Raw genomic sequence first — 12617 nt, 5'->3', positions numbered from 1 at the left:
GAAGGGAAGGACAGTTTCTGGTTAGTCACGTATTTCAGATATAAGCCAACTTCTCTTCACAACAACGGCAACACCAAAGGCTCTGCATGCAAACACCCAAAGCCTCCCCAGTCTGTCCATTAAGGAGTGCTCCAATGAACGCTCTTATCTGGGGGGTCCTGGGGGTACTTGGAACAGAAGGGCAACAGCAGCCAATCTGGGGCCAGTCCTCTGAAAGGCACAATCAGCAGGGATTGCTAGATCATAAATTCACACCTCATGGCCCAGTGAAATCAATCTGGGAAGGCAGTGGCTCATCAAGCTCATGCTAATTTCTCATTAATAACTCCCAAAGGCCCTCAGGGGAAGACCTCACATTCCCACAGATAATTATTTGCTGGTCAGCCGTGCTGCTCCAAACCAAATGCCAGAGATGGGACGATCACCTTTGCAGGAGTGATGGCTTCACACTCACATGATGATGCCACTGACCACCTAGAACCACCCAAGGCCCAGCTTCCACCAGTAAAGCACAGACAGGAGTCATCAGCTGGCCTCTGAAATAGAATCTGGGAAGGAGAATTCTGTGCTCTCCATGGGTTGATTTAGCACCTGATAGCAGCAGATTGCGGAGAGGTTATAAAATGAATTTGTTGAAAATTCCTAACACCAACCACTTTGGTCAGGACGAACCCAGAAGGTTAAGCATGAAAGGCCAAACGTGTGAGCCTAAGGACACACAGAGCAGAGCCGGTACGAACAGTCAGCCAGGTATCATTGCCAGAGCTCTGCCTGGAGTGGAAACTTCCATTCTCCCGTGCATCCATATAAAATGCAAAGCAGTGACAGCCTTTGTTCTGTTTGGGGATGGGGGCAGGAGTAAGCATCATGGCAGACAGATGTGGAGGTATGCCCCTGACCAACCCATCCTCCAGAGCTGGTTCCTTAGCTCCGAAAATCCAGTCCAGCATTCAGATCCTCTCCATAAAGATAAGTTCACAAGAGGTAGTGGTAGCAGCTTTGGGGTGTCAATGAGGTCCATGAACCATATGGAATTGCATGCAACATTTTGGGTAAATGTGCGTTTTTCTAAGTTGCTGATCCATAGTCACAGTATTCATAGAGTCTCTGAAGCCCCAAACCCCAGATGATTATAAGGGGACTTCAACAGAATGACGATGCCGCTTCTAGGGGAAGGGGTTTCTATGGGAAGGAAGTCTTACCTCTAAATGAATTTCTAATGATGGGGAGGTTGGGTATACAGGGAAGAGATTACAGCAGTAAAATTAGAAAAAGGAAAGAAATCAGAATTTTCTAGAGAGTATCATTTGGGATGAGGTGGTTCCCTTATGAGAAAAATCAAAGAGGAGGCATTTTTGGAGGTCAGGGAACTTGATCCACCTCTGACACGGATCCCTGGCCTGCCCACAGCTGCAGCTCAGTAGGTGCTGCCACAGCACCCAACGATGGGGCCAGCCCAAATGCTGGTGAACACACTCCCAAGTCCACGATCAGGTCAAGAAACAGAACCGATCACATCACCCTCCTCCCACCCACTGACCGCCAGCACAGGAGGCAGAACCCAAGCAGGGGGACACATGTCCTGAGCGCTTACCATTGTCGTCGCCAGAATCCGACTGGAAGGAGCTCAGGGACTGAACCTCAGAGTTGCTGCCTTTATTACTGCCTGCAAAGCAGGTCACTTCTCCGGAATCATCAACCCCTTTGTCTTTGCGGACAACCGGAGAGAAAGCAGAAATGACACTGGTTACCTTGTGCGTATGTCTAGCCCTCCCGCCCTCAGGGTTCACTTCTCAGAGCTCTTTCATTTGCTTCGAGAAAATAATTTAGCTCCACAATGGAAAATTGATTGTGTCACTGGGGGCAAAGGTCTGTCAATCAAGTGATTTACATTATGGATTCGGAACCCTTAACCCGTGGTAAATGAGCTTCCAAAGAGCTGACAGCCGAAAGTAGCTGTTCCCTCCTCAAAGTGAGGCGACTAAGTGAAGAGTGAAGGCAGGATGAAGTGGCTGGGTTGCTCTTTGCCATTCAGAGTTAATTTAAATCATTTACATGAACCGACGTGGTGTCAACACCAGGTTAAATGAGATTACTTATAAAATAGGGGTATAAATATTTTATAGGCGAGAATGCCATTACATTCATCCCAACTTCCATCTCTGGGGAGAGAGTGGAGTTCTCAGCTTTGCCTTCTAGAGGGCAGCGTCACATCATTTTTGGGAGTGACAATGTTCTGCAAATCTGTGTGGCAGGAGGGCGGTCAGTGGTGTGGACGAGCTTTATCTACCCACTTCTTCCTTTTGGCTATGCAAGGACAGCCTGAGCAACATGCACTTGCGCATGAGCAAATGCATACACAGACACACACACACACTACAGGGATATTCTCTTCTTTGATGATCTAAAGGAAGCAATAAAAACAAGCCATATCTTGATGTTGTCAAGTGAAAAAATGAATCAGTCACTTAGAGATGGTCTGGCCAGCTAACTCTGCCTTGCTTAACAAAGAAGGAAATCCACTCAATAAAAGCACAACAATACTTCGGGGGAAATCAAGCTGTCACATTATGAAGTGAGTGGAGGAAAATGATCACCAGGAAAAGCTTCAAATCATCACATGACGTTATGGGGAGAAGAGACAGTGACTTGTGATTAAGGGCACGGTTGCTGCTGTTGGTGACTGGAAATCACTGCTTCTGCCACAGAGGGTGAGGTCAGTAACAGGCACTGTGGCTGCCCATCTGCTGTCGGATGCTGAAGCCACAGCGGAACGGTGAGTTGGATAAACCACTGATACAAGTGAAGCTGGATGCCGGAGAGGAATTCACCTCCCACTGGCCATACTGCCCCAAATAGGAAAATGTGTCTCAGCAAAGCACAAGGTGAAGGCCCGGCTTAGCCCTGAACGCTGGGAAGGAAACAACAAGTGACCCACTCCGGGTGGATGCAGTGCATCAAACTCCTTTCTTCATTTCATTTATTGTGCCCTCCATCACTAAATTAAAAAAAAAAAATAGCCTGATAGCCGGAGGATCGGCAAGGCTTTTATAAAATCGAGCCATGCTGGTCATTTGACAGGGGATGTATTTATGGTGAAAATCCAAGTGCAAGGACTCACCATGTGAAAGTGGCACTAGAAAGACAGAGTCCACGGACAGCATGGTGGGGGCGGCCCCAGAAAAGAACAGAGGCCCTCCTCTGTCATCAGGTGTCCTCTCCCATTCAAACCCCGTCCCTCCTTCTGGCTAACGCCCCCAAGAGTAGTACTGGTAAGAGCACAGGCTGTGGATCCTGATGGGCCAGGTTCTAGTCCTCACCCCTCTTTTTGCTAGCTATGTGGTCTTGAGCCACTTATTTCACCCATCTGCTCCTCCCCTTGGGTGCCCACGTGGACAGCCATGAGGACTGAAGATCCAACATACAGCAGGGGCAGTTTTTTTACATTCTTCTGCTGCTTCCTCCCCAAATCTCTCTGTCCTTAACGTTTGCATTCTGGATTCTGTGCTGACTCACTGAAACACTCTTCAGATGACCAAAAAGCTTGTAGGTGTCAAGCACGGTATTTTTTTTTTTTTTTTTAAGCCTGTATCCTTCCCAACACTTTCACAGTGCACAACCCTGCTAACCTTATTAATGGTCTTGGCTTCTGCATAGCTGCCCTGTCCTCTTTTCCTGCTCTCTTGGTCTCCCTTTCTGGTCTCTCTCCCTCTGCCCACCTCCCAAATGTAGGCATCTCCAAGTTCTTTCGGACGTCCAGCTTGGCCATCCTTTCTTTGCTCTGCCTCCTTCAGTGAGCTCACCCCCCGCCCCCCGCCCCCAGAGAGTCAACCATTGTGCATGCAGATGATGTTCAAACTTTCCTCTCTAGCTTTACCTGTTTCCTGAAAAACAGAACCTGTCAGGGAATCCTCATGTGCCCTCTATACTCATCAAGCTGCTTCCTGCTTCGGGAAGGCCCTCGTCAATAGTTTCTTACCAAAATCTTACTTATGCTTGAAGACACAGTAGGAATTTCTCCTTTCTCCACAAAGAGGCCCTTTACCTCCTCTGCTCAGATGCTTGCCAGCTCCATGTGAAAGCAGCCTCCTCTGACCCTCTACCCCAACATGTATCATAGTACTAAAGCCCCAGCCTTTGGGAACTCCTGCTACTAGGGGGATCTCTGCTGCTGAAATATAAAGCAGTATGGCCTGATGAAGTCACAGGTTATAACAGAGCTTGCCTTAGCTTCATCCTGACTGGTTTTAGGCAGGGGAAGCAATCACTGCTGCTCAATTAGATGTTCATGGAAGCTAGCTAACTGGTCTCTGCTCTCTTTGCTCTTTGGGCCTTTTTGATCTGTTCTCCAGGGATCAATCAGAGCCATCCTTTAAAAATGTAAATTCGATCCTGCGGCTCCTCTGCTTAAAAATCTGCATTGGGCGCCTGGGTGGCTCAGTGGTTGAGTGTCTGACTTTGGCTCAGGTTGTGATCCCGGGGTCCTGGGATTGAGTCTGCACTGGGGTCCCCGCAGCGAACCTGCTTCTCCCTCTGCCTGTGTCTCTGCCTCTCTCTGTGTGTCTCTCATGAATAAATAAATAAAATCTTTAAAACAAACCTGCACTAATGTTGCCATTGAACTGCATTCACTTTCACTCGTTGTTCACCAGTCTCCAACTACCTTGACCTCCAAGATGTCAGGGCCTTTCTCACCACAGGACCTTTGCACCTGTGGATCTTTCCTTTGGCTAGACTACTGCCGCATGAGGCCTAAAGGAGAGGGAAATACCACTATCTGGACTGGACTTTTCCTGTCTTCAGGTTCACCCTCTTGTTTCTTGGACTCTGCATTCCAGCCGAATAGAATGGCTTGTGTCTTCTGAGAGGCTCCTCCACCTTTCCACAGACCTTTAATCCACGGTCCAACTCAAATGTCCGTTTGCGCGTCTCAAGTCTTCACCCTAAGTCTAGAAACAGCTTCTTCCTCTGACCTTCTGGCATATGCTCTCCGTATATCCCTTATGTCGCTGCAGTGTTTCAACTACCACCAGGGAGTGGTGTGCTTCTGTGAGGACACCGCGGGCTTTTAGAGTTGGCAGCTCTGGATCTCCCACCCTCTCTGCTGCCTGTTACTAGCTCTGGGACCTTGGACACCTGATCCATACTCTCTGAGCCTCATTTTCCCCACCTGTAAATGGGGACAAGAACCAGAGCAATTTTCCTGAACATTCAATGCCACAACACGTCACAACAAGTGCGCTGCCTGGTCGGGTTCTCGCTCCGTTCCCCGATGCCCTCCTGCTGCGCCAGCGCCCCCCCCGCCCCCCCCCCCCCCGGCCTCCCGGGGACCCTAGAGGAACAAGGGACCCCCTGCGGCCCCCTACTCACTGTCGGTTCCCGAGTCCCAGCCGTTCTTCCGGATGGAGTCGCAGTCGGAGCGGCAGGGCGACACGGCGGGCAGGTTGGGGGCCACACTGCACACGACCACGCCGCGCCTGGCCGTGAGGATGCGCGGGGACTCGGGGTGGAAGGTGGTCATCTCCTGGGGCTCGCCGCCCAGCCCGTCCACGATCTTGTCCAGGTTGCTGCGGGAGTCGCCCTGGAAGCAGGGCGTGTAGGCCATGGGGCGCACGGGCACCTGCGGGGGCCCCACCTCCTGGTAGACGTTGCGCGCGTCCCCGGCGGCGCGCAGGCTGCGGAACGGGACGCCGTTGCTCTTGTGCAGCAGGGCGGCCGTGGCGGGGTCCTGCACCAGCGTGATGTTGTTGCGCGAGTAGTTCTTGCGGAAGACCTTCTTGCGGAAGACCACGAAGAGGACCACCAGGACGAGGATGACCAGGAGGACCACGGCGATGCCGATGAGCTCCTCCTTGCCCACGTACGAGTGGCCGGCCTGGATGTTGGGCACCACCACGGGGCGCAGCCCGCAGTACTGGCCCACGTAGCCCGGCGTGCAGTTGCACACGAAGGAGCCGAACACGTTCACGCAGGAGCCCCCGTTCTCGCACTCCTCCCGCTCGCACTCGTTCACGTCCTCCTCACACCTTCGCGACAAAACACAGAGCCCGGCTCAGACTGCGGGTCCCGCGGCGGCCCGGGTCTGGGGCAGGGAGCCCAGGGAGGGCGCGCCAGGTGCGCAGGTGCGCAGGTGCGCCGGGTGCGCGCCTCGGGGGGCGGGGGGCGGGGGGCGCAGGGGCTGAGGGGCTGAGGGGCTCCTCCCAACCAACCCGATGGCTCTCGCGTAGCCTGACCCCATCCAGGTGGGAGGAGGGCAAAGACCCGCAGAGGCGAGAGAAGGAGCCGCAAGGGAGCAAACGCGCTGTCGGAGAGGAACTGGTCTCCAGGTCTTCGGGGCCAGATGCATCTCAGAGTTTAAATTTTTACAATTTTAGAAACACCATCCAGTACGTGTCTTTCATGTTCCGTAACACACCCGCCCCACTGCTGGAACTGGCGGGGCCGAGGCCCCCATAAGCACATACATACACCAGTGCTTCTACAGTAAAGCATATGGATACTCACACTAAATGAGAGAAATAAAAACTAGAAATAGTCTCAGAGCCATTTTGGCTGGGTTTGCCACCAAATTGGTTTGCCGCTAACCTACCCTTAACCCTTTTAGTTCTCTGAGCTTTGGGGATTATGGAATTGCAGGGAAACAGCAGTGAACCTATATATACCTTGAATAGGGTTTCCCGAGGTAAGAAATCTTTGGTTCTGACATTTGCCTCCAACAGTTACTGTCATTTTTGGTCTCTCTGGGAACTGTGTGTGTGTGCGTGTGTCTGTGTGCACATGCATGAATGCATGACTGCAGGGTGGTTAACAGAGTAAGTGGGTAGGTGAGCTAGAGATCTAAATATCTTACAACAGATTCTGTGCTTACGATAAAAGTTAATACTAATGCAGATTATCAGGAAAGAATGATCAGAGCATTCTAATGAAAAATAATTAAATCAATTTTATTCTCCTCAAAGCAATCCATGGCTCACGTTGAGTATAATTATAAGGCAGGCATTTAAGTCTTATTCTTTCTTAGTTTAACATTATGTGAGAACATGGACCTTCCTTCTCCTTCACTTGTCTCTACTTCAGCAATTGCTCCGATGTGTTCATTTAAAGGCACGATCACTTATATCTTTGGTAATCCACCTTTTAAAATGTAGTCAAACGTCCCTAATTTGAACAGATTGAGGCCAGGTCATTCGGAAATTAGAATCACAGAGTATTTAAAAATAAATGCAGCTTTATTACTTTAAATTACATCCAACGATTCAAAGTCGGCTAAGTATTTCCTGGTAAAGTCCTCGGGAGATTTGCCTTAATGAATACATAAGACTGATCTGTAATTAGAATATCACTTGCTTGAGATTACATATATATACTTCTCAAATGATCAAGGATGGTTGGAAGTGGCGTTTCACTTAGAGCTTAAAACAGTCCCTTTCCATTTGACTAACACTTTAATTTCCCTCATTTCTTGGGGGGGAAAAGGGTTTGCAAAGGAAGGGTATGCTTGAGTTTCTCGGAATGATCGTAAAACGTTAGGCAGTAGAGTCCAGTTAATGACTTTTAGGGAAATGGGTGGTATGTCTGCCTCAGAATTATGCTGGAAATATTATGGGTCCTAGATGGATTTTATTTAAAAGAATTATTTTTTTAAACTACAGAACACATAGTAATTACATAAAAATCTGCAAATATACAGAAGTATAAAGGAAAAAAATGTAAGTTACCAATAACCCCATTACCCAGAGATAATCCCTGTTAACATTTAATTTGCCTGTCCTACTAGTGGTAAATCTTCTGACCCTATTAGTTGTTTACAGTTTTGCTTTCTTAGCAACAAGAAGCAGCAGATAGAAAGACTGTTGCACAATCTCAACTTACGTGACTCCAGTGAGCCCAGCTTTGCAATTACAGATGAAAGTGTTCCCGATGGGGTCGCAGGAGCCTCCATTCTGGCAGGGGTTTGGGAAGCAAGCTGTGATCTCCGACTCACAGTTTCTCCCGGTGAACTGTGAGAGACAGGTACACTGATAGCCTAGGGAGACAGAGGTCCTCATGAGCCACAGGTGCCACTGGCAATGCTCCGAGTGCAGGGACTCAGCCATCATGTGCCCTCCCGATTCCTGATTCCGAAGAGGATTATCAAGTTGGTTATTTTGAACTTGGGACCCATTTGCCACAAAGATGCCAAGTAATGGTTGGGGTCCCCTGTTAGTCCACAAAAATTCACTGAATTAACCACCTGCCTAAATGGGAGTGAGAATGGTGAGAGACACCCAAGAAATAGACCCCAAGAGCAGTGGTCAAGATGGGAGAAGATGCTTTCCTCAGCACACTGCTACAAAAAGGCAGGAAGTTTCCAGGGAAGAGCAGCATATCCCAGGTGCCATGCTGGTTCCTTTCCCGAACCCTCCCCCATCCTTGTGCCTTTTCTGCTTAGCTGAGAACCACATTTCCCACCTAGAGAGGAAGTGAGGGGAGGACAGGTAAAACTCAAATGAGCCTCAGTTTGACATATGCACAGGTAAATGGAAGAATCCCAGCCTTCACCCAGATCCCGTGTTTGGATCCTAATTTTCACATCTTTGTCAACTTGCTCTACCATGAACCCAGCATGAGGAAATAGGCAGGAGTATCTCTACTGCAGAGAATATTAAATATTGGAGTGGGTAAGATTCCAAAAGGACAATGGCATTATTTATCTCTCAGAGCTGGAAGGGATGAATAATTAGTAAGGATTTTCTTTTGCCCTACTTTAAAAGATTTTTAAATTCCTTTTTAAATTAAAGGTGTAAAGCACATAGTAAAGAGTCAGATAGTTCTCTAAGTCCTATTTTGTACAACATCAGCTCTACATCCCCTTGAACAGCAAAGCTGATCTTTGAACCACATGGATTTGAACTGCCCAGGGTCACTTATGCATGAATTTTTAAAAGTTTGGTACTATAAATATATTTTCTCTTCCTTATGGTTTTCTTAATAACATTTTCTTTTCTCTAGCTTTCTTTAAGAATACAGTATATCATATGTATAACATATACAATATATGTCAGTCGATGGTTTATCTTATTGGTAAGGCTTCTGGTCAAAGGTAGGCTCTATTAAGAGTTAAGTTTTAGAAAAAGTCAAAAGGTATACACAGATTTTCAACTGTGCCATGGGTCGGTGCCCCAACTCCCACTTCAAGGATCAACTGTCCTTATTGTTAATTCAACACCAAACTCCTCTTGACTAGGTTTCTCTGTGTATCGCTGTTTTGCCTGGTGTTCTGTATTTTCATAGCCTGCAGAAATCTTTCCTCTAAGGCTTTCTGATTACCCTGAGTGCCCTCTCGTCCTGCTGTGGAGCTGCTGTCCTGAGATCGCCCTCTCTGCTCTCCTGGGCTGGATCCCGTGTCTTTGGTATCCTCTGTCTTCCTTAACCTCTATTAGGATACACTCTACAGTAGCTTTCAGAGAAAGGGTTTACAGCTCAATGCTGTGAGATCCTGCATAGCTGGAGGTGTCTTTGCTTCACCCTCACCCCCATTCTGTAGGCTGTGTACAGAATTCTCAGCAATTCTTTCGAGGTGGCCCTTGAGAAATTTGAAGTCTTTTGGTTCCTAAAGTTTGTACATGATCTGTTTTTTTTTTTTTCTTCTCCAACAATGTGGAGGATCTTCCCAATTTTCTGAGATTTCACCATGATATGCTTTAGTATGGTCTTATTTCAACCAGTACTGGGCTCCCTGGAAATTCTTGTCCTTTAATTTTCGGAAAACTTAATTATTTCATTGATGATTTCTATTCCTTTGTTTTCCTTGTTCTGTCTTTATGGATTTGTTTTCCTTGTTCTGTCTTTATGGAAGTTTTATGATTTAGATCTCCTAGACCTTCCTCTAGTTACTCTTCTTCTATTACATCTACAAGGGTTTTTTCTGTACTTTCTGAGACATTCTCATCTTCTGAAACTTTGAGATTTTCATTTATGTTGTCATTTTCCAAGGGCTCCTTTTTTGTTCACTAAGGTTACATGTATGAGTGTCTAAATGATAGCAGCCTGCTCATGTTTTGTGGCTACAATATCTTCTCTTATCTCTCTGAGGATATTAATATTTTTATGAAGTTTTCTCCAAGTTGTTTTTTTCTCTGTTTCTTCATTTTGGTCTCTGTAATAGTGATTTTTATGTGTCATTTTGGCTAGGCTGTGATACCCAATTGTTGGACAAACACAGTCCAGATGATGCTGTGAGGAATTCTGCAGCAACGTAGAAATTTTGCCTGAGTTTCCAGCCTGATGGTCTGCTCTGTGATTTCAGACTCAAGACTATAAAATCAACTCTTACATGAATTTTGAGCCTGCTGGCCTGCCCCATATATAGCAGACTTGCTATCCCCACAATTGTATGAGTCAACTCCTTACAACCTGTCTGTCTGTCTGTCTATCATCCATCCATCCATCCATCCTATTGGTTCTGTTTCTCTGGAGAAGCTTAATATATTCCTTATCTTCCAAATTAGAGGATTTCCTACCTTCTATGACAATCCTTCCTTATCAGCTCAGATTGCAGAGTGGAGTGGTAGGAAATTAGAAATCTAATAGGAAGCTCTGAGCACATGAGTGGGGTTTGTCAACTGTGATACTATTTCAGTACCACTGGGTTGGTAAATTTCCCCACTAATGACCCTTATCACCTGCCCAGAGGGAGAGTGATGGCCTGGTTTCTAACATTCAGGGGATCAAGTGGTGGTAGAGGAAGAATGGTTGTGGGTCTCAGCATCCAATGAACACATGAGATTTACTTCTACCCACCTCCCCACTGACTAAATGCAGGGCAGTGCCAGGTGCTCCCTGTCTTCTCACTTCTGCAACTCACCTGCAGGCTCTGCCAGGGTCTGAGAGGGGGAGTGGTTACTTGGCCATGCAGAGAGAAGTGGGAATCTAGGGTTCTGATTGCCTCTAGGACATTTTGACTAATTCTTATTTTAAGCCCTTCTCCCCATCTTTTCCGCTTTTAGAAGTGACTGATGCCTCCAGTTCCTAAGCTTTTCAGGTATTCAGTTTCAGATTTGTTTCTACTGGTCAACGTTTCAGCCTCTCAAAGCTCCACTTCTCTGTTCCTTAACAGCTGTCCATTTGCCTCCCACCTCCAACCTGTGTCAGTGTTGTCTCCTTCTCAATCCCCTCACTCTTATGGCTTATGGCTTATTAAAATGCCTTTACTCATGCAATAGTGAGATTGTGACAGCAAGCTGCTACCATTGCCCTGAAGTGACCAATGAGACTTTCCTCATTTCTAAGAGCTTTTGTAAATGCTGTAAATAACCATTCTCTTGTTTGAAGGGTTCTTGGGCTAGTCTCTGCTCCCCAGTGACTGATGCTGGGACTTCATAGATTGATTTTTTTTAAGTTTGTTTGTTTGTTTGTTTGTTTATTTATTTATTTATTTATTTATTTATTTTAGTAATCTCTGCACCCAACATGGGGCTTGAACTCATGACCTCAGAGATCAAGAGTTGCATGCTCTTTCTAGTGAGCCAGCTAGGTGCTCCCTATAGATTTATTTCTACAGGCATAACATAGTTAAAAATCTATAGATTAAAATAGCGTATATGCTCATTTATGTTTACTCAACCCAAACGATAGAGATCTCTCAAGTCTAGGGGTACATTATGTCTGTGTGGGTGTTTATAGGTTCAGAGCAAGAAATTCACCTTCAGGAAGCAGGTACAGGAGGCAAGAGACATTCACAAAATGAGGGGACTATGTAGTCCCAGCCTCCCTGGCAACAAGAAACACAAAGGGCCAGAGATTGAGGCTCTGAGAGAGACCCAATGCTCTTGAATGCAACATCAATGAAACACCAGGGAACTAACTCTTAAGGAAAGACCATTGTTGATGTAAACTGTGTCCAAGGTGGCCAGCCTGATGTCTGTGGACAGGTTGTAGGAGTCTGAGGTATGCTTGCTTTAAATTATGCTGACTCGCCGTTGTTTTTTTTCCAATTTAGGAAGCTGCTTGCCTTAATGGAATTGAGTGGGATTGATGAAAGCAGTTAGAACTGGGAATAATGCTTCTTTGTGTCACCTAGCTAGTCCTTGGCCAGAATAGCATGCCATTTAGAGGTAGAGTAACTGGTGAGGATGAATTAGATTCCTTTCTTGACTACCTGGGGGGTGGGGGGGTAGGGGGTGGTGGTGGGGGTGGTGGAGGGGTGGCAACAACCATAGGACAGGACTTGAAAACACATCAATGACGAGGTAGGAGGAAAGTCCCCAAAGGGGGAATCTAAGGTAAGGTGGGTCAGAGCAGGTAAAATTCCTCCCTCACCAACTCCTATTTGGCAAGCTTCCGCAATTTCCCAAATAGAGTCATAGCAGAAGTAGTTGGGGGGAGGGGGAGCCATGGAAGGCCTGTCTGGAAATAAGGGACATTGAATTCCTATCATGGAAACTGGATTCTAACTGGATTCTAAGGTCATGGGTTTGATTTCTTTGATTTGATGTCTCGGTGCCTTGGAAAATCAGAATTTGAAATGAGGCAATGTCTCTAATGCACTATTTTACTCCCACACATCTCCTTCTGCATTTTGTCATTTTCATTATCTTTTGTGGGATTTCTAGTGTTACTGGATGCAGCTGCCAGCC

At 46.9% G+C, this 12617-nt stretch overlaps 1 protein-coding gene across 2 annotated transcripts in view; it reads right to left on the bottom strand.

Moving 5' to 3' along the window:
• FAT3 (FAT atypical cadherin 3) overlaps positions 1–12617 on the bottom strand; it is a 652630-nt gene that overhangs the window by 7176 nt on the left and 632837 nt on the right. For both annotated transcript variants that reach the window (XM_072794993.1, XM_072794994.1), the window contains exons 23-25: positions 7873–8026; positions 5371–6026; positions 1595–1708 (exon numbers count right to left, since the gene is read on the bottom strand). In XM_072794993.1, the coding sequence (XP_072651094.1) occupies positions 1595–1708; positions 5371–6026; positions 7873–8026 (924 nt within the window). The remainder of the gene's footprint in view (positions 1–1594; positions 1709–5370; positions 6027–7872; positions 8027–12617) is intronic.

The sequence above is a fragment of the Canis lupus genome, chromosome 23, assembly GCF_048164855.1.
Source record: "Canis lupus baileyi chromosome 23, mCanLup2.hap1, whole genome shotgun sequence".
Lineage (NCBI taxonomy): Eukaryota > Metazoa > Chordata > Mammalia > Carnivora > Canidae > Canis > Canis lupus.
This window is presented reverse-complemented; position numbering and strand designations above follow the sequence as displayed.